Source organism: Dendronephthya gigantea, unplaced genomic scaffold, assembly GCF_004324835.1.
Source record: "Dendronephthya gigantea isolate DGI-Jeju-01 unplaced genomic scaffold, DenGig_1.0 000094F, whole genome shotgun sequence".
Lineage (NCBI taxonomy): Eukaryota > Metazoa > Cnidaria > Anthozoa > Malacalcyonacea > Nephtheidae > Dendronephthya > Dendronephthya gigantea.
Window position 1 is genome coordinate 1 of NW_021163104.1, and position 20,476 is coordinate 20,476.

At 35.9% G+C, this 20,476-nt stretch overlaps 3 protein-coding genes across 4 annotated transcripts; 1 reads left to right on the forward strand and 2 right to left on the reverse strand.

The window, feature by feature from the left end:
* Window positions 1-637: 637 nt before the first annotated feature.
* Window positions 638-6,792, forward strand: LOC114533768 (angiopoietin-related protein 7-like). 2 transcript variants are annotated; one of them, XM_028555363.1, is made up of 4 exons: window positions 638-849; window positions 4,682-4,827; window positions 5,735-6,112; window positions 6,375-6,792. In XM_028555363.1, exons 1-4 carry the CDS (start codon window positions 842-844, stop codon window positions 6,644-6,646), a joined length of 804 nt encoding a protein of 267 aa, XP_028411164.1. In that variant the 5' UTR covers window positions 638-841; the 3' UTR covers window positions 6,647-6,792. The 2 variants fall into 2 exon arrangements, with proteins under 2 accessions (XP_028411164.1, XP_028411163.1); XM_028555362.1 differs by lacking the exon at window positions 638-849 and adding an exon at window positions 3,130-3,283.
* A 511-nt stretch (window positions 6,793-7,303) lies between these two features.
* On the reverse strand, window positions 7,304-17,077 carry LOC114533688 (adhesion G protein-coupled receptor L4-like). The gene is made up of 13 exons (XM_028555285.1): window positions 16,873-17,077; window positions 16,344-16,466; window positions 15,375-15,497; window positions 14,910-14,992; window positions 14,299-14,556; window positions 13,570-13,986; window positions 12,776-12,931; window positions 11,529-11,753; window positions 10,674-10,836; window positions 9,556-9,692; window positions 8,587-8,865; window positions 8,117-8,171; window positions 7,304-7,796 (listed from the first exon to the last, which is right to left on the reverse strand). The coding sequence occupies exons 1-13, from the start codon at window positions 17,075-17,077 to the stop codon at window positions 7,732-7,734; spliced, it is 2,289 nt and encodes a 762-aa protein (XP_028411086.1). The 3' UTR covers window positions 7,304-7,731.
* Window positions 17,078-17,218: 141 nt separating this feature from the next.
* Window positions 17,219-20,430, reverse strand: LOC114533707 (adhesion G protein-coupled receptor E2-like). Its single transcript, XM_028555304.1, has 8 exons — window positions 20,301-20,430; window positions 18,909-19,031; window positions 18,565-18,687; window positions 18,348-18,470; window positions 18,006-18,128; window positions 17,698-17,820; window positions 17,486-17,608; window positions 17,219-17,385 (listed from the first exon to the last, which is right to left on the reverse strand). The coding sequence occupies exons 1-8, from the start codon at window positions 20,428-20,430 to the stop codon at window positions 17,219-17,221; spliced, it is 1,035 nt and encodes a 344-aa protein (XP_028411105.1).
* Window positions 20,431-20,476: the final 46 nt, after the last annotated feature.

Genomic DNA, 20,476 nt, shown 5'->3' on the forward strand with positions numbered 1-20,476 from the left:
AATGTCTTTGCTATTAGCGTTAATACTCTATTGTACCAAGCGATCTAAAATACAACTATAAACTGCGTTATACACTTAATAAAGATGAAGATACGTTAAATTTTCCCGCCAGGAAATCCTGAGACATATTTTTACAAGCTAGAATCAAGAACCCTTTGTTACCGACATGAATAATTAACAACATTTCACCTTTATTTTTGTTATATGTAATTAAACCTAAAATATAACTTAGAAAACCAAGTTTACTATCACTGTCGAATTATAGTCCAGTTTATTTGGCTGAGTACATTTAAGCTAAGTACGATGAAACATAATTATGTATAAAAATATTTAAAACCTATCTGACAGGTGCCTAACTCTGGTTCATATGTCTCAATAGTTCATTGGAGTCATATAACAAAAGTTGATTTCAAATTGAGTCTTGGCTATTAATTTGAGCCATTTTTTTGCTATTCAAGGCAGCATATAAAAGTGTCAATGCTGGCATTTGGGAGGGCTAAATACGGAAACATAAATTCTTTCAAAATGTAATATTAAATTCAAAAGCCGTTGCTTCTTCCTTGATGACAATGCAATTGAATAAATATGTTAATCAGAACTAAATGATCTAATAACATCAATATGTGTTTACCTCCAAAATTTGTTGTCATATTTGCGTAATGAATATGGAATTCAAGTTTTCATATTTTTCTCATGAGTAATGATAGTTGAATCATCTGCCACGGTGGATGGTCTTCACGGTGTTGTGGTCTTGAGCTTTATGAAGCGGGCTTGTAAGCAAAGTAAACGTAGTAAAGCAAGATTATTGAATTGACAGGTGGCTGTGTTATGAGAGAGAAATATGAACAGGTAGGTTTTAACGCCGCTAGATTTCGCACAAAATATGCTTGCTGAACCGTAGCTTGCTGAAAGTTTGAAAATAAACAAAGAAAAGCACGGAACTGTCATTTGAATAAAATTGTAACATTCAGTACCACTTAGTACATCTTCATTTGCAACAAATATAATCCACGTATACATACATTCAAAAGTGTGAATTATAAATGATAGATTTGTACATTACCATTTCAGCTTAGATCACCCGTGCGAGGTTAAGTAATACTTAGGCGGCGACAGTTTACTCTATAGTCTATACAGTCTCGCATATGACCGACATGATTATAATATATAGTTTAAAAGGAAGCCTTTATCCTTAAAATGTCAAAGGGTTCATCGGAAAATTGTAACTTATTAATGGGCTAAGAACTATAGGAAACTGGGTGAAAACGGGGCTTTGTGCAGTAAAATCAGGAATTGAAAGTTTTATGGCAATAAAGCACGCGTTTGCATCTCAGACTGGTATTATATAATTCAGTACATAATAGAATAACTTAGTAAACATTTCTATTAAAATTTTGCAACATATAATTATTCTATTATAGTTTAGCAAAATATAATTACTCCATTATAGTTTAGCAAAAAACTTGAAATGCCTTTTTAAGTTAGTTTGATTTATTTTTTGCCTATAATTTAAATTGGATCTTGCAATGATTTCCTGCTTGAATGGTTTTACCGGCACAAAGACACGTTGTGAAATCTTCAAGTTTAAAAGATGCCGTGAAGCGTACAGTTATGTCAATAAGATGGATCGCTACCCGTTGACTAGAACCAGTACTCTTCACTAGAGCGTTAAGTTGGAATATCTGCGAGGAATTTGCAACCAGTAACGAGCAAACGAAGCATATCGAATCGACAAACAAAATATATCGCTTAATAATATCGTGAAAATTGTAATATAGACGCCTAGTGGAGGAATTAGAGATTTTTTAATCCAAGTGAAAACGAATTATTCGGTTATATTTGGATAACTACTCAACATCATCTGACCTTTGTCATAAAAAATGCCTTACAGCTAAACTTTTAATGTAAACAACGTCACCAAAAATGAATTTTCTGATCGGTTTAAGTAATTGAAGTTTTGTAAGCTAACCTGGTCTCAATTCCGTGTGAATCCTACAAAGCACATGAGTAATCGCGCAATCAAGCAAGTAAATATAGGGACCATCAGGTGTATCTTAACCAAAAATATCCCTCATTTGCCCTTGTAATTCCAAACTAAATACATTTTACACTGAAATCCACGTAGCTCTTCCACAGGACTAGTCTCGTCAGACTCGTCTCCTTCCATTGGCACGTCTCCTTTGATGTAAAAACAATGAAATTGGAGCTTTTGCACGTTCATATTATTATTTTTTCCATCATTCACAATGCTATATTGCCGTCGAGAGGCTCAGGGCTGACGGGGGGCATGAATGTTACATAAGGTATATGGTTACTCTACCAATGGGGTAAACAGAAGCGCACCATGCCAGCAAAGCTAGTAGGTAGTTTTGGCCTTGTTTTTCAAGATGCGTTAACGCTCTAAGGCTGCTTCCTCTTTAGGTTAGCGCAGTCGTCAAAATCTTAATCATGTGATACATTTTAAATCTGTTAATGTCTCTACACCCGGAATTTGCGGAAAATCTTCTCTGTGTCTGTGAAAATACTCGTCAGGAATATTTGCTTATTCTTAATCTTCATCGAAACACAGTTGTTCTGAACATTGACCCTGCCTGTGTTAGAAAACTAGGCCCAATTCTAATTCCAGGTTTACTCCTTCTATTTGATAGAGGAAACTTACTTTTGTAGGATAACCCCAGTGCGCATGTTAAACCGGCGATTTCTATATAAAACATATTAGACAGAACACTCAGGGTGACTCTTAGTGGAGTAACCTTTCTGCTAGGGACACCCTACCTCCATGTAAACAGGACGATGAAAGATTTCTGGTTGGCATTTACATTATTAGTCCACAAAAGTAATGAATTGTCCAGATCTTCCAAGCGAACCGTTCAAACGTTTCGCGAAGCGGTCATTTAGTAGGGTCATGTCCTCTTTTTGTTTAACGAACTTCAGATTAATTCCTAAGGTAATTACGCCACTCCGTCAATCCCTCGCATATAAAACTAAAAATATACTATCAAGTATGAACAGTCCAACACACTCATTTACCTTCCCGAGTTTATTGTTTAATCTCGCAGTTTATTTTCGTGTATCTTATGACGTCATTTTCGCCTCTTATTCTAATTGGATAAGCTAAGCCATCGACGAAACGGAACGTTTGCGGGGATTAATCTCGAAGGGTTCACATTTCTTGAAACAATCATCAACAAACTCAACGCTTCCTTGTCGTCGTGTTTATCAACATGAAAAACACATTATTTTCTGTGTTTACTGCTGCTATATTCTTTCTGCTCCATGTCAGGTATGCCTTATTCTTAAACATCTTATGTCAAATAAACCAAATTTCATGCATTTATTTTATTTGTGGCATCATGTCAAAATGCGGAGACTGAGAGAATGACATTGTGAACATAATAGCCTCAGATTCAGGATACAGTTGCCTCGTTAAACTTAAAAATTGTCACAGAAAGAGAACCAACATGACTGCTTCGATCAAAGTCCACACGAGGAGTGTAACAATTTACATAAAGGAACACAATTATCCAGCTAGCACACAACGTTATCCTAGCACGTTAGTTGAACGTTATTTAAACGTTGGCGCCGAACGTTGGCTGAACGTTGCATTTCCACCGGACATTAGGTTATATGAACATTGAGTTGAACGTTGTACGGACGCTTTATTAACGTCGGACTGTAACTTTGTCCCTGTGCGATAAGGTTTTGTATCGCCAGATGTGAAAGTATATGATCATTTGTACGTAATTGCAGTTAGTGCATTTTAACAAAATCTGAGTTCAATTCCTAATGTATGCCGTGATGGCAGATTAATCTCATTATAATGTGCGTCATTTGCGTAACTTGAATCCTGACATCTGGCTAAAATATGAGAGGTTTTTTACGGAGACTAACCTTGGTTAACCTGTTATCTCGTATTATCGCGGAAATTCACTCTGCGGAAATTCACTCTGCGGAAATTCACTCAGTTGCTGCGTGCTATGAATGAAATTGTGTGTAAGATGAAATATCAGCGTTGGAGCGGCTAGATCGACACTGCTTGCAATCCTGATATGTTGAAAGCAGCAGGCATAAAAATGTCACTAATTCTGCAGCTATATATGACAAAAATCTTGAGGTATTTCCATTTTTCAGAAATTTTGAGGATCTTTGGGAAAAATCTTGTTAGTCGTTATAGTGACCCAATTGCAAATGAAAGAAACGTCATAGTTTGTGCCATTGCAAAGCAATAACGTGTTTCCCAAATATTGTTTTTTAAGGAATAGAGCGTTCTTGCATGGGACAGCAGTTGCGATTTCATTAGTTTTTGGAGTGCGATTTCTTAATGAGGGGTGCGAAATTATATTAATATTATTCCTCACCCAGTGAGGAGGGCTATGCTAGAGTACTAATTCATATTGCATTTTTTTGTACGAGAGCTAAATATTTCCAACACAAGTTTTAATCATCTTCCCGCAGATGTTTTTTATGGGAATTACAAACCTTGACCGAATTGCAAATTCTGGACGGCCCTGTTATTCTGTTTTAGCGTGTCACTGCTTAGAACTCTCTGACGCTTTTCTTGTATTTAATAAATTTCCCGTATTATTTTCAGTCTACTAAAGCAACTGCGGAGTCTTCTCAGCCTATTAAATATTCCAATTACTGTAGATGAATGATAAATTTTTAGTATATTATTTCACAGAATCGACTGTGTACCTGTAACTCCGACAACAGTACCAACTCAAGCACGTACAAATTCTTGTAATCTCAAAAATATTGAAATCCGTCTCAACGATATGGCCATTAAAATAGATGCTGTTTGGAAGATCTTTGCTCCTTCAAAAACAGGTAACAGTGTTTAATGGTTTAAACTTACCAATTAGTATAATCAGAAAAAAAAGTCTGGATATTAACAACTTTGACAACTTTAGATACATCAGGAGTAGACTTACATTGCAAGTTGCAAAAGTTGCCTACAAGTGTAACATCGCCTTAGCTTTCGGCAAGCACGAAGTTGTTTTTTTTCAGTTTTATTAGGTGTTTTTAAATTTACCTTTAGTTTATAAACTGCACGTATATATTATGTTTTTATGAAATTCACCTAAAATTGTTTCTTCACAACCTGTCGAGCTTGATTCGCATTCGTCACTGACGGTCGGCGATGCAAATTGTTGTTGATCACATCATCGGTGCATAAAATGGAAAGAAGAAACTATTTTAGGGAACGCTAACAATATACTAATTCTCACGAATCAAAATATATAACATCAAACGATTAATGAAGAGGGCAGCCTCGTACCCAGGCGCTTTTATAGTAAAATATATAATGCTGCATTCAGGTATTGTATAAAGGTCAGCTTAAAAAAGCAAGCGCGCAGGGGTGCTTGGGGTGGTCTTGTTTAGCGAAGAAGCTCCCTTTGCGAAGACCACCCCAAGCACCCCCACGCGTGCGCGTTTCTTCAGCTGACCTTTATACAATTACTGAATGCAACATTACGTGCTGAACATTACGTGCTCAGCATTACGTGCTGAACATTACGTGCTAAACATTACGTGCTCAACATTACGTGCTGAACATTACGTGCTGAACATTACGTGCTGAACATTACGTGCTCAACATTACGTGCTCAACATTACGTGCTGAACATTACGTGCTCAACATTACGTGCTCAACATTACGTGCTCAACATTACGTGCTCAACATTACGTGCTCAACATTACGTGCTCAACATTACGAATACTTTGCTCTTTCCAGAAAAAAACTGCGCGGAGTATTACAAAAAAGGAGTGACAACAGATGGAATTTACTCAATTGACCCCGACGGAAAGGGAAGTTTCAAAGTGTTTTGTGATATGACAACATCAGGTGGAGGATGGACTGTATTTCAACGTCGTCTTGATGGAAGTGTTGACTTCTACCGAGGGTGGCAAGATTACAAACAAGGTTTTGGGGTGCTGGATGGTGAATTCTGGCTTGGATTGGATAAAATTCGTAGACTAACGAAGTTAAAAAGAAATAATCTTCGTATTGACCTTGGAGACACATCGGGCAATACGAGATATGCCGAATACAGCTATTTTGCTGTCACGAGTGAACGAGCAAAATATCAATTGAGCGTTGGAACCTACTCTGGTAAGTACTGTTAGCAGAGAAATATCAAGTGTAAGAGTGGTGTGATTCTAATTAGCTAATTGTTTCTCTTGCAGTTATAGCTATAGTTATATAGTTATGGCGCCTATTGTAAACACTCATTTTTCCAAGCTGTCGTAAAAAATGTGTCCTGAGTGGAAAAATTGCACGCTCAAATCTACGCCAATAATTTAGCAGCAATTTTTTTATCATCAGTGTTTTAGAATATTTCATACAGTGTCAAATTATACTATGCATCAAGTAGGTACGGCTGGAGACTCTTTCACATACCACCGAGGATCGGCATTTTCAACAATCGATTCAGACAATGATGATTATCATGGTGACTGTGCAGTTATGTATAAAGGTCCATGGTGGTACAAAGCTTGTTGTTATTCCAATCTTAATGGTATGTATTACCATGGTGCTCATAGTCACGGAGATCACAAAGGCGTCACCTGGCGGCACTGGAAAGGAGCTGATTATTCTCTGAAAGACAGTGCAATGAAGATTAGACCAGAAACGTTTGGAATGTGAGAACCTAATTTAAATAATGTTCATAATGATCATCAAGAACGATCTTCAAAAATTGTAAAGTTCAACATACTGATAACAATTGATTCCAATCATATCTTTCTATTACGAAGCAATCATAGGAAATGTGATAGTTATAAAAAAGTGGTAATAAGTAAACATAATTTTGGTATCTCCTGCAGTGTTTTTTGTCAAGTCATAGATATTCTCTTTTCAATATGTCCCGTTTTCTCCTGTGTTGTTATTTATGTCTAATTTCGTTTGGTTGTCCTAATAGCCATGTCTGTTCATTTACTAAGCGCTTAGCTGCTTTTTGCGTCTAGATCAATGAAAGAGCAATGAAAATTTTGATTACAAACTCAAGTTAGAGATTTTCATAATCCTCTTTACTTTTTGAGATATTCGCCAACACAAATGTACGTCCTTTGTTTGTTTGCTTGTTTGTCTGTCATGTCAGATTTTGGTAATTTTATTCCCTGATCGAAGTGCATAATAATGCAAGTCTTCTTTGCAAGTCTTCTTCCACAGAATCAATATTGCTTCTTTCAATCTTTGGAAAATATTAATTCTTGGAAAGCAATAAAACTATTTATATTGGCCCAACAAATGATAAAGAAAATTCTACGTTATGAACATTAAGTTTATATAACACATATTGCTATCATGAGCTATTAATCAACTTATGTTGAACGTGTTCACCAAATTTCACAGTGGATTAAAACTCAATCAGGGTTGGTCATCTCAAAATCATGCGATATGACGGAGATTGTATATAATAATTTGGCGTGCACGTCTATGTGAATAAGATAGTCAAGTTACGAAAAGCAATATAATCAAAATCCCAGAACTTAATTTCATACTAACTGTGTGTTCACACTATTCAGTTTAGTTGAATTAACCTTCAATTAAATACACTTCCCAATTGCAACCCATTCTACTTTAATTCCCACAAAAACCTAAATATTTCGGCCTGGTTATATATTACAAGTTCATTGAATGAATCTCACACCCTCCATCAAGTAGACTGCTCATCAAACTCATTTCTTTGGCATCTAAAGCTGGTTGTTCGAATAATGGAATCTGAAACATTACACTGATGTAACTGCAATTGGTGCTTTTTCATCGTCGTCTTCGCGTGTTGTCGAAGGAACGCCTAAGCAAGAACAAAAATCAATTATTCATTGGATATAATTATGTTAGAATGGAATATTAAGGTGCTTTCAAAAAGATTTTCTTCAAGGAATGCTTGATATATAATACTACTTGGAATGCTAAATGCTTTGAACAAGTTATGTGAAATAATATAAACTGAAGATATACTCTTGATAGCTACAGAGATACACGGTGTATGGACGATTTACAATTGCAAGCGAAAAACTGTTCTACCATATACAAAAAATTATCATTCCTCTTTGCATTCCTTATTTGGTTCAATTTTTCTAAAGGAGACCTTTTTCTAGAGGAGTTGTGTACCTTTAGTCGGTTTGAAAAGACGATCTTGCTTTTCTTTGTGCATGGCTTTGTGAAGCTAAGGGAAAGATGAAGCAGATTAATGTTTATAATGGATAGGGACAGTCTCCCTGTCCCAATAATTCCTCAGAACTAATGTATTGGGGCAAAAATTATTGCAGATTCTAGCAAAACAGAATAAAAGATGTTTTAATGCTGAAAATAAAATTAAAAATTCGGTCATATATGTCCAGGGCCGTAGCTAGACCGCTTAATTGGGGGTGGGGGGGTGTATATTCATATGTTCATGTTTGTATACCATAGGAACAATAGCATACAAAAGAGATCATTCGGGCATAAGACAAATATATGAATATGCACCCCCCAATTAAGCTTCTAGCTACGGCCCTGTATATGTCTACCCCCATTATAGACTATTTTCATCCACAGACATAATGTATCAGCCGAGGCTAGCGTTTGACCTAAAAACATACCATTCGATTCAACACTACGTGAGAAACGACTAACATCAATGCTTGCAAGATGTTGAAAATGACGAAAAGATATTTCAACGCATTCTGATTCTGATGAAATGCAAGTAAACCAAACAACCACGTGAGTCCAAGCAGCGGAAGATGCACCAGAGCAGCGCATCTTAGACCAAGAATTTCTCTTTCGTGTTCATGTGCCGTGTCCTCTTTTGTCTGCGTTATGCATAACTCTTGAGAAGATGAAGCATGTCGGAAGGCAAAGAGAAAGATAACGACGTTGATCTAAAACAAAAAAACAACAACAACACAAATTGTTCGTCCCCAAAATTTGCTTTAGTGATGGCTCTAAATATTTATGGCTTTCTTCAAAGAGTAATTATATGACATCCCCTCAGTCCAACCCTGGTACAAGAAAACGACTTGACATTTCAAGGGGATTCATTAAGGGGATTCATTAAGGGGATTCTTCAGTTATTCAATTTGACAACTCTCCTAACGAAAGTTCTAAGGGCTTTAGGCCAAAATGAGAAGATGAAGTTTTGTCGATGCTGCTCAAATGTTGAGGATTTTTAAATTGATTATTATAATTACTCCTTTCATTAGAAATTGAGGTTAATGACAATCAAGCAAAATAATAGCATAGCAGAACTAAGACTATATTTGAACACGGTTAGTTAAAGTTTTGGAGCATTTTCGTTTTCGTGGCAAAACGGAAAAACGTGGCAAAAATGCCGTCAATTTACAAAAGAAGTTGAAGCTAAATGAAGATATTAAGCATATTTCCCCTGCATCATGTTAGCAGGTCGTTAGAACAATAGACTTGTCAAAAACGATTTTGAAAACGCCTAAATCGTCAGGCTGGCTATACCTTGTACTGTTGGTTCTTTAAATATTTTTGTGTGTGATTTCTTTTAAATTAGCAAATCAGATAAATACGTTGAACTTCGCTGAAAGATTCGTGTGAAGACTTACAAGTAAAATTGCACAAAGAGAAGCAATGAAAATCCAGAATGCTTCACTTCCACTACGGCACCAACATACATACTCGTTATGAATCACCCAATCGTCTACTCCAGTAGCTACGTTAATATCAATGATAACTGGGATACCTGAATGAGAATCGATAGCAGTATTTACTGTAAAAATAACTGAAAATAATATAGTTGAGATTAGATTCAATTGTTATCGAAGACGAATACAAAAGCTGCCTATAACATTGTTTATAAAAGTACTTAGTCATAGTAACTGGTTTATAAAACTACTTACGCCTGTATTCAAAAAGCTCACTCACACTCATCGAGTGTGGCATATAAATTTTGTTAATGCTGGTGAATGAGAAAGTTTTCTTTCAATAGATGGAAAGATATAAGGTAAATCACTGAAAATCAAGCCCCTTTTCGGTTGGAAATACCGCCATGGAAACGTTATGAGAAGTTTGAGTGTGAGTGAGCTTTTAGAATACAGGCGTTAGTCTACTAGAAAACTTTTAATGCTTGGCGAAAAGCAAAATTAGGTCTAGTTTCCGTTTGGTTTTTATGCCTGTCTCTTTAGTGACAAATGGTAGACAGGAAATAGTGAAAGTTTATCACGTCTTTTGTTGAAGTGTGGCAAATCAGTCTTCACCAGTGAACTGTAATAAAACCTGGAACGTTAACTTGGCCGCCATCTTTGAAGCCAAATATGAAGGTGTACGCGGAATATGAAGCCAATTGAACGTTTAAGACAGACACGTAGAGATTAATTATCTAGGAACGTCTAGAACTATGTAAAATCATACAGTCACTTGCTAATTTTTATAAAAAGTCAGTCAAAAACTCAGTTTTTGCTTCAATTTTTGGCTTAATTCAGTTAAGTATTACGCTGAAATATAGGAGTTAGCGTTCCAGTTGATATTACAGTTCACTGATTGCAGAGATGTAATGGCACTCTTTAACATCCACCACTTGTGAGTTGTCATCACAGTGGAAAGCAACGATTAGATGAAAACTGGGCGTAAGAGACTATACAAAAATTAAGCCCATTAAAGGCATTCAGACGAGGCAATGAAAAATGGATGTAAATTCATAAATGTAAATTATAACTATACTCACCCCAATATATGCCGTAGAACGCTTTCAAAAATTTTCCCCAATAATCTGAAACCAGGTAGACCTTCGCAAGTCGAAAGAGAATGATAAATCCTTCGCCCAACATCCATCCAAAAAGAACGAGTAGAGCAAAATACAATAATATCGATGCAGCAATACAGAATTTCTAGAAATCAGGTCAAATAGAAAAATTGAATGAAATCTGTAAGAGCTGTTACTTGCTATTCTATAATTATTGCGTTCAAGCTCAAAACGTTATCTCTGCAATAACTGGCTCAGGGATTGGTTAAGTTTTAATTATTTGTCACCTTCAGACTGTTAGGTATCGACTTGAACAATGTATTGAACAATGAAATGGGAAAAACCCACGCACACCCAAGAACAGTATCGAACGGGTAGTGTCGCAGCTCCTCGCAAGAATGATTTTCATTGGCTGAACTTTACAATACATTTCTGTTACAACCTATTTCATCATAGAAAAGCATTATCTATCCAACTGAACGAAATCTTCCGAGCAAAGTGACATGTCCCTATCGAACCGGAGATGTCCAAACAGTAGGGTACATGCAACTAATGACTTTAAAACAAAGGAATACGAATATAAGTTTAAACCTTTAATTACGTGCCTTATCGATCAAAAAGCATGAAATGTGCACGTTTCAAGTTTGAAACTTTTGGCTTCGCACGACTAAACGTTTGTTTAACGCTTTTGTTTATTATTCATGGTTCAAATAATATGTGAGCTTTTTGTTTAAAGGCAAGCAAGTCATTATAGTTGAAACATAAAAAACCCGTAAATAGTTATAGATATAATCATTGCTTATACTATAAATTTCTAGGTGACTATATTCGCGTTACCTCATGATGTAGAGCGGATTCAGCGATGATGCAAAAGATATTTGCGATTACAATAGCGACGCAGAGATTCATGAGAACTTTAGATGGAATTTTGGCTCTCTCATCAAGCCTTCTCCACAAGAAAACGTGCGCAAGTATCGTAAGCAATACACAAACCAGTGATACTGTGCAGCCAACAATTGACATTGGGTGAACATTAGATCTTCTCACTTCACGATGGCTCTCCTTGAAAAATATTTAAGGCCCATTTACACTTTCACTGCGATTTTGTGTTTGATTTTCTCCTTATAAACGAGTGAATTAGTTACGGATGTTCAAAATAGGAACTCGTACACATCAGAGCATTCGTAACTTATTACTCGTTCAAAGGAAACGAAAATCGCAGCAAAAATCGCAAATGTAACGAGTATTTAGCCCGAGTTATGTGTGATACTCAAGTATTGTCAAGGATAGACTGAATTGAACCTGAGCCTGAATTGATTGAACCTGAAAGCATTGAAGTATCGCTATATGTTATTGTTTTTAAACCCCTAGTGTATAGCTATCTTCAAAATTTGACGAAAACGAGGGGCTGTCAGGGACCCAGGGTGTCAAGTTAAGCGGGGCATCCGGGGTTCATGTTCCCCTGACCAAGCAATGTTTTGGAGAGCTTACTCTGTGACAAAAATAAGAAGTGAAGACAGCGATTGCGTAGACAAATATTGGGGGGAAGGGCGCAACGGTTGGTTTCACAACTGAAACAGATAAACATTGGCAAGCATATAGGTATACACTGGGTTACACGCCTGGTAACTTTTCGCCAAAACAAAGCAGCGATATGAATTGAAGGATCACTCGTTCATTACTTATCCGAGAAAAAAGAAATAATTCCCAAGGTGTTTATCAAAAGATAAGTAAATCGTAGAAAAATTATAGTAAAAAAAAATTGTAGTAAAAAAATTTAGGACGCATGGTACAGGATGCCTGATTCAAATCGAGATTGGCTTTTGAATATATGTGTTAAATCAAAACAAAGTTAATTTGTCCTCCATGGAATGCCTAAAGTGACGTTATATTTATCTAAGTGTCCACTTGATATCCACACAAGTATCCACTTAGTATCCCCGCATTCAGTGTTTTTTTTTATCACGTGTCGAAATAATTATATTTTAAAAATTGGATGTGTGATCAAGTCAATTCAACTTTTCTTTCTGCGTTCTTAAGAAACAACAAATTAATAGGAAAAATAAAGGTTAATTTGATCTTACCAAATTTCTGAAAATTTCTACAAAAGCGAAGGCTGCCAGCTCCTGACATTCACATGTAATGCGGTGATTATTTGACTCATCAAACACCTCTTCACATGCAGCTGTTTTCCATCCACTTTCACTTAATTCAGGATTCCAGTGAGCACATTTTCTGTTCTGCAACACACAATATTTCCATTTCTAATTATTTCTAGTAGTATTTCATAATTTTCACATTGCTTACTTTACTTTATTCAATAGGCATTTTCAGCTTGTATGCAAATTAATCCACTTCAAGTCAAATGGCCTGAAAGTTTTATTGGCAATTCCATGGTCACAACATCTGAAATGGTTAATTTGTATGCAAGCCGAAAAGGTCTATTTAGAGAATATTGTCACTATCACCGCCATCTTTGAAAAATTTTGGATATCGTTTCAAAATTGAAGTGAAGACTAGCGTTAGGCCAGGACAATGGATTGATACACTATCACGAAGCCTGGAATTTTTCAGGGGACGAACTATACCTCCTTCTCCGCAATAAATTCCGGAAAGAGTAAAATTTGGTCGATATATTTAAGGCTTTGACGACTTTCGAGCATACAGAGTATGGTTTGAGGGTAACGGGATAGAGTATTTTATACTTGTCCAGACAATAATATTGCATAATACTGCATAATCTCAATATATCTAATTTTAAAAATTTTGAATTAGAAGGATAGAAATAAATCGGTAAAAGAATCCTAAAATGTGAAAATGAAAGGTAAATTTATCTAAACCATTGATACGAATATTGTTGTGATAAAAGACAACCGACCTTCTTTGTTGATTCTTTTGTGTCCCAGCTGATTCGAACAGGTTCTTCCAGATTCTTCATTGGATGAGGTTGAACACTTGCGCTGATGATTGTGCTATTTATGATACCATTAATATCATCTTTATCATCTAAACCGTCCGTTAGAAAGCTGTTCAATGTTTTATACCAAACAACGGCGACCACAGCACCAGAATCTTTAGCAAGTGCATCAGGTGAAAGAACAAAGGATGCATTTGGAAAATTAAAAATTCCTCTTTCTGGCGTCAATTGACTTTGGTTTGTGTATTCAACGCGTAACTGGATGTTTGAACGGTTATAAAATATAGCAGAATTAGATGCATCGTTTTTTAAGGCTTCTCCTTGCTGAGTTGCATAATTTTGCAGTGTCATTACCAGATCGCCGATTAATTTTCCGTCCTTTTGATAACGAAATGAATCAAAGGTTAGTACAGAAGGTAGGAATCGATATAAAATATTGCATCAAGCAAAAGGATAACCCAATCCAATCTCCGAAATAACCATGGCCCTGTGAGCCTTAGTAAGATTACATCATCGCAAAACTTTGAAAACAAATTAGAATAAGAGCGCTTTTCTTCTTCCGACAAACAAGGTTTCACGGTTTGCAATGCTTTTTCTTGTAAAATCGGGCATTTTCGATCGATACACAATTTCAATAAAAACATCGCCCAGAATGCTACAAATCGCATTTGCTATTTCTAATTTTCTTACCTTCATAGTTCTCCAAGCATCTGCATTCCTAGGATCCAATATATTGTTTACAGGACCCAAAACATCAAGATCAGAAATGTTCAGATTAACTATTTTTTGAAGTATTCGGACCGCTTCAGTTAAATTTTGTTCGTTCATTTGGCTTGTTTTACCCGTGACTGCGTCAAGATTTGTTACGCAGGTCAGATCTTTGATAATCTCCTGTGCGACGTTTTTGCGGTCTTCAGTGGATTTGTCTTTACGATAGAGTTCGTATGCCTTGAACATGAATCATGAACCAATGTTACCAATCAATTAAGACTTTTATAGTGCGCGCGTGCTGATTGGTCGAGAAGCGTGTTTCTATAACTGTAAAGAAACACAGGACTTTTCCCGCCTAACTTGACAAGCGAAGTAATGTAATGAGAATTTGTAATTGAATCGAATTATAATATTTGAACAAAATCGTTTTTTGAGTATCTTATAGAAGAAATAGAAAACATTTTTTCCTGTGTTTATATACAGTTATAGAAACACTTGTGGAAGTTTGGGAGAACTCATTTATGGGCTATGGCCTCGTTTTTCAAACTAATAGATAAAAAATGTGAAGAAAATATAATTTTATCTCTTACCTCTTCATCCAGTCTATCCAGCATTCCAACGCTGAACTTGCTATGCAACGTGTCTCTCGCTGAGAAACAGATTGGATGGGATCCTAAACAATGCAATGCGTTCTCTAAGTAAATACTTTAATTACGTAAAACTGAGCTACAATCCTGGCCAAAACCATCGACTACACTCTGAATGATTTGTAGTTTTTTACGCAAAACATCAACATTTCTGTGTCGATAATCAATGTTGAATCTATGCTAAATGCTTGAATGAGTTTGAAACATCACTCAACCTTGATTTGCGGCGGAAAGGGCGATAATTTTGAAATAAATCCAGCGACTGTTGACTATAGTGTCAATTAACTCTGAGTGTCTTTAAAGTTTTAATTTGACGAGGATTGTAGGTACCTCGTGTACCTGCAATCAGTTTTCAGCCTTTCAGCCAGGATTATACCTACACCCAAAAGTGTTAAAAAATAATACTACCTTTGCAAACCGTTCCATTTCCTGAAAACCCATCTTTGCAAATACAGGTGTATGATCCAATGGTATTCTGACAAATAGCATGAAGGTGGCATCTTTGTGTTCGCGAAGCACATTCATCGTCGTCTAACGTAAGTTTCAGTTTTCAAAAATACTGTATTTAGTAATGGCGTGTAAATAGTTATCATAGAAATAATAGACACTTATGCAATCGGAAAAAAGACGTTAATTCTTTGGCAAAACATTATATATCGGAAACTGATATGAAAATAACAGTCAAAAACATTAAAAATTTCATATCTTTCGACTTAAATAAATGATTTAAAGTGGAATTATAATAATAATCTAATTATGTTCCTTTTTCCCGTGAAAGTACTGTGGAATTTGTTGTAGCTTAAATTCATTTTAGACTCGAGTTTGATATTAAAATTACTAGAAACTAGCGAAGATTTTGGCAATATCTAAACTATTGTGGTCCGGGATTAAATTAAATTTCACACGATGTTAGCCTCACATTGTTAAGAAAATACGCAGCACTCAGTTTTATCGGCTTTTAACTCAACAGCCAGTATCTTAAAGTGCCTATATCACTTGTGGGATCTTTACGGATTTGAACAGAGCTTGAAAAATTAGTTTATAAGTTCTACAACCCTTTTTGATATAGTTAAATAGTTTCGGAAATATTTACATCTAAACATGACGATTTGCCTAAATTTCCGTCGTGCTCGGGGGCCTGGGACTCAGGAACCGAGTTCTTGTCAAACATAATATAATCAATTGTAATTTTACTTCGATCTTCCAATAACGTAAAATATTTTGAGAAAAACTCATACACAACTACAGCCATACACAACGCACCGTTCCCGCATTTTTTTCTTGAAAAGCCAAACTATATCGCCAGTGAAACTCTTCATGTAAAGATCCCACAAGTGATATAGGCACTTTAAAGCATAGTTAGTTTGTGAACTGTACCTTTGCAACTCCTCCCATCACCTGTCCATCCTTGATCACAAGTACAGATGTAGGATCCAATAGTATTGTTGCACGTGGCTTGACGATGACATGTGTGAGTCTTCAACGCACATTCATCCACGTCTATTGTTGTAAGATATAAAACAAATATCTGTTATTTGTAACACTATTGATACTTCAAGCATTTCCCGATGCAAAAAATATTATTTAAAACTGGATGTTTTAACAGGTTTTCCATGAAGAAGTGCGCAAAAAGACGTACTAGTCACGAAAAAAGACTGGATAAGAACCTTTTTTCTATACTAGTACTTGTGCGCCTCTAAGTAGTTTTTCGCCCCACTTAGGTTTGCAGACAAATTATTCTTTAGAAAAATTAGACCCTGTACGTTCTGGTGGTATCTCTAAGCATGGCCTAACAATACATTTGTTTCTTTCCAACCAAAATTCTTCTTCGTTTAAAATTGAAGGCGTTTTACTCTAAAATTTTGAATCTAAAGCAATTCACGCATACATCACAGCAAGACCCTACCTTTGCAAACCGTTCCATTTCCTGTAAATCCTTTGATACAAGTACAGACGAATGACCCATTGGTGCTGCTGCACGTTGCTTCCGAATGGCATGTGTAATTTTTCAACTTACATTCATCATCGTCGAACTTTGTAGTTTCTAAAAAGTCATTCACGTGCAAGCCGCATGTTTTACCGGTAACATTAGGCGTGTTTAAAGAAATCATATTGGCAATGAGAGCCGATTGTTTTCAGAAAATATAATTGGATAGGAATATGAGGCAGAAATTACTCAAATGTTATCCGTTTAGAAATGTACACAATTATTGATTGGACATTGTCATTAGATGCAAAATTTTTCTCTTTTATCACTTTATAAACGATTTATCATGCTCGTAATCTGCTACTATACCTTCACAATTTGTCCCATTTCCCGTAAATCTTTCTTTACATGTACATCTGTATGATCCAATGGTATTGTTACACGTGGCGTCCAAGTGACATGTATGGGTTTCCAAAGCACATTCATCTTCGTCTAGCATTTAGATTAGAAAGTTATACTAAATTTTTAGTTCCAAGCATCTATAAGCAGCCAGGTCGTACGTAATCTGTTAACAGTTAACACATAACTATACCTTCACAAATGGTTCCATTTCCTGTAAATCCTTCTTCACACGTACAAGTGTATGATCCCATAGTATTGTTACACGTGGCATCGAAGTGACATGGATGGGTTTCCAAAGCACATTCATCTTCATCTGGTTCACCAGATAGCAATTTTCGATAATTCAAATGTTAGTACGCAACACATAAGTATACATGAAGTTTTGCTGACCTCTAGACAAACCTTTGCACGATGACCCGTTTCCTGTAAATCCTTCTTCACATGTACATGTGTATGATCCAATGGTATTGTTGCACGTGGCATCGGAGTCGCATGTATGGGTTTCCAAAGCACATTCATCCTCGTCTAGCATTTTAGATTGGAAAAATATATTAAATGTTCAGTTCCAAGTACGTAAGCCGTGATGTGATGCTCGTAATCTGTTAGGGTCTTACTATACCTTCACATTTTGTTCTATTTGCTGAATTACTGTTCAATAATAATCAGTATATACCTCGCAAGTAAATATACATTTAAAATGCATAGCATACCCATACACGAGGTTCCGTTTCCTGTAAATCCATCTTTACATGTACATGTGTATGATCCAATAGTATTGTTACACGTGGCATCCAAGTCACATGTATGCGTTTCCAAAGCACATTCATCCTCATCTAAAGTTAAAATTTTCAAAATTTTTGTAATTAGGTAAAAGCATGTGAAAAGAAGAGAATGTTAATAAGATCCCATGACGTTGTTATACGAGGCTTTAAAGTGATCTCCATAGGGTTCCATACACATTCATCGTCGTTAAAAGTTTTAGTTCTGAATTAATGTTCAATAATAATCAGTACCTCGAAAGTAAATATCAATTTACTTTGCAATTTACATACCTTTGCACGAGGTCCCATTTCCTGTGAATCCTTCTTCACATGTACATGTGTATGATCCAATGGTATTGTTACACGTGGCATCCAAATCACATGTATGGGTTTCCAAAGCACATTCATCCTCGTCTAGCATTTTAGGTTGGAAAAATACATTAAATGTTCAGTTCCAAGTACGTAAGCCGTGATGTGATGCTCGTAATCTGTTAGCGTCTTACTATACCTTCACATTTTGTTCCGTTTCTTGTAAATCCTTCTTCACATGTACATGTGTATGATCCAATAGAATTGTTACACGTGGCATTCAAGTCACATGTATGGGTTTCCAAAGCACATTCATCTTTATCTAAAGTTAAAATTTTCAAAATTTTTGTAATCAGGTAAAAGCAAGTAAAAAACCCCATTATAACTATGATCCAATGACGTTGTTACTCGTAGCTTTAAAGTGATCTCCATAGGATTCCATAAACATTCATCGTCGTTCGAGGTTTTAGTTTTGAACTACTGTAATATTCAATAATAATCAGTACCGCAAGTAAATATCAATTTACTTTGCAATTTACAAACCTTTGCACGAGGTCCCGTTTCCTGTGAATCCTTCTTCACATGTACATGTGTATGATCCAATAGTATTGTTACACGTGGCATCCAAGTGACATGTATGGGTTTCCAAAGCGCATTCATCTTCATCTAAAGTTAAAATTTTCAAAATTATTGTAATCAGGTAAATCAAGTATGATCCGATGACATTGTTACACGTGGCTTTAAAGTGATCTCTATAGAGTTCCATGCACACTCATCGTCGTTCAAGGTTTTAGTTGAGAATTAATGTTCAATAATAATCAGTACCTCGCAAGTAAATTTAGATTTACTTTGCATTTCATACCTTTGCACGAGGTCCCATTTCTTGTGAATCCTTCTTCACATGTACATTTGTATGATCCCATGGTATTGTTACACGTGGCATCCAAGTGACATGTATGGGTTTCCAAAGCGCATTCATTTTCATCTAAAGTTAAAATTTTCAAAATTATTGTAATGAAGCAGAAGCATGTGAAAAGAAGAACATTTAAGTATGGTCCAATGACATACGTGTGACTTTAAAGTAGTCTCTATAGGGTTCCATACACTTTCACATTCTTCTAAGGTTTTAGTTTTGAATTGCTTTTCAATAATAATCAGTACCTCGCAAGTAAATATACATTTAAAATGCATGAAATACCTATACACGAGGTTCCGTTTCCTGTAAATCCAGCTTTACATGTACATGTGTAAGATCCAATGGTATTGTTACACATGGCATCCAAGTCACATGTATGGGTTTCCAAAGCACATTCATCCTCATCTAAGGTTGTTAGTTTTATATATTTGATAAACTTGTAGATTCAACATGTAGATAACCATGCACTTTTGCTGACGTTTAAACAAACCTTCACATTTTGTCCCATTTCCTGTAAATCCTTCTTCACATGTACATGTGTATGATCCAATAGTATTGTTACATGTAGCATCGAAGTGACATGTATGGGTTTCCAAAGCACATTCATCTTCATCTAAGGTTAAAATTTTCGAAATTACGGTAATCAGATAAAGGCATGTGGAAATTAGAGCATTTCAACTATGATCCAGTGTGGTATTGTTACACCGCATGACTTTAAAGTGATTTCCATAGGGTTCCATACACATTCATCGTCGTTTAAGGCAGTGGCGCGGTACGGGTGACGGTAATTGGGGGGCACATATTCATATATTCATGTTGTGGAAGATTAATTTGTTTTCAAATCCATTGTCTTTGCAGGTTAACAAAATATAAATATGTGACCCCCTGCCCCCCCCCCCATTGTCGTTCCCGGTACACCACTGGTTTAAGGTTTTGCTTTTTTACCGTTTTAGTTTTCAATCAATGTTGTTCAATTGTACCTCGCAAGTAGATATGAATTTACTTTGCAATTTACATACCTTTGCACGAGGTCCCGTTTCCTGTGAATCCTTCTTCACATGTACATGTGTATGATCCAATGGTATTGTTACATGTGGCATCCAAATCGCATGTATGGGTTTCCAAAGCACATTCATCCTCGTCTAGCATTTTAGATTGGAAAAATACATTAAATTTTCAATTCCAAGTACATAAG

What these genes read in the sequence shown, in the direction of transcription:
- LOC114533707 (XM_028555304.1), bottom strand. Translation starts at nt 20,430, where the DNA reads ATGCTAGACGAGGATGAATGTGCTTTGGAAACCCATACATGCGATTTG. An exon ending in AAACGGAACAAAATGTGAAG is followed by an intron (nt 18,471 to 18,564) that starts GTATAGTAAGAC and finishes CTAAAATGCTAG; the next exon opens with ACGAGGATGAATGTGCTTTG. An exon ending in AAATGGGACCTCGTGCAAAG is followed by an intron (nt 18,129 to 18,347) that starts GTATGTAAATTG and finishes TTTTAACTTTAG; the next exon opens with ATGAGGATGAATGTGCTTTG.
- LOC114533768 (XM_028555362.1), top strand. Translation starts at nt 3,225, where the DNA reads ATGAAAAACACATTATTTTCTGTGTTTACTGCTGCTATATTCTTTCTG. An exon ending in TTCTTTCTGCTCCATGTCAG is followed by an intron (nt 3,284 to 4,681) that starts GTATGCCTTATT and finishes ATTATTTCACAG; the next exon opens with AATCGACTGTGTACCTGTAA. An exon ending in CTTTGCTCCTTCAAAAACAG is followed by an intron (nt 4,828 to 5,734) that starts GTAACAGTGTTT and finishes TGCTCTTTCCAG; the next exon opens with AAAAAAACTGCGCGGAGTAT.
- LOC114533688 (XM_028555285.1), bottom strand. Translation starts at nt 17,077, where the DNA reads ATGATTTCTTTAAACACGCCTAATGTTACCGGTAAAACATGCGGCTTG. An exon ending in TGATGGGAGGAGTTGCAAAG is followed by an intron (nt 15,498 to 16,343) that starts GTACAGTTCACA and finishes AACTTACGTTAG; the next exon opens with ACGACGATGAATGTGCTTCG. An exon ending in TAGAAATTTTCAGAAATTTG is followed by an intron (nt 11,754 to 12,775) that starts GTAAGATCAAAT and finishes ATATTTTTCAAG; the next exon opens with GAGAGCCATCGTGAAGTGAG.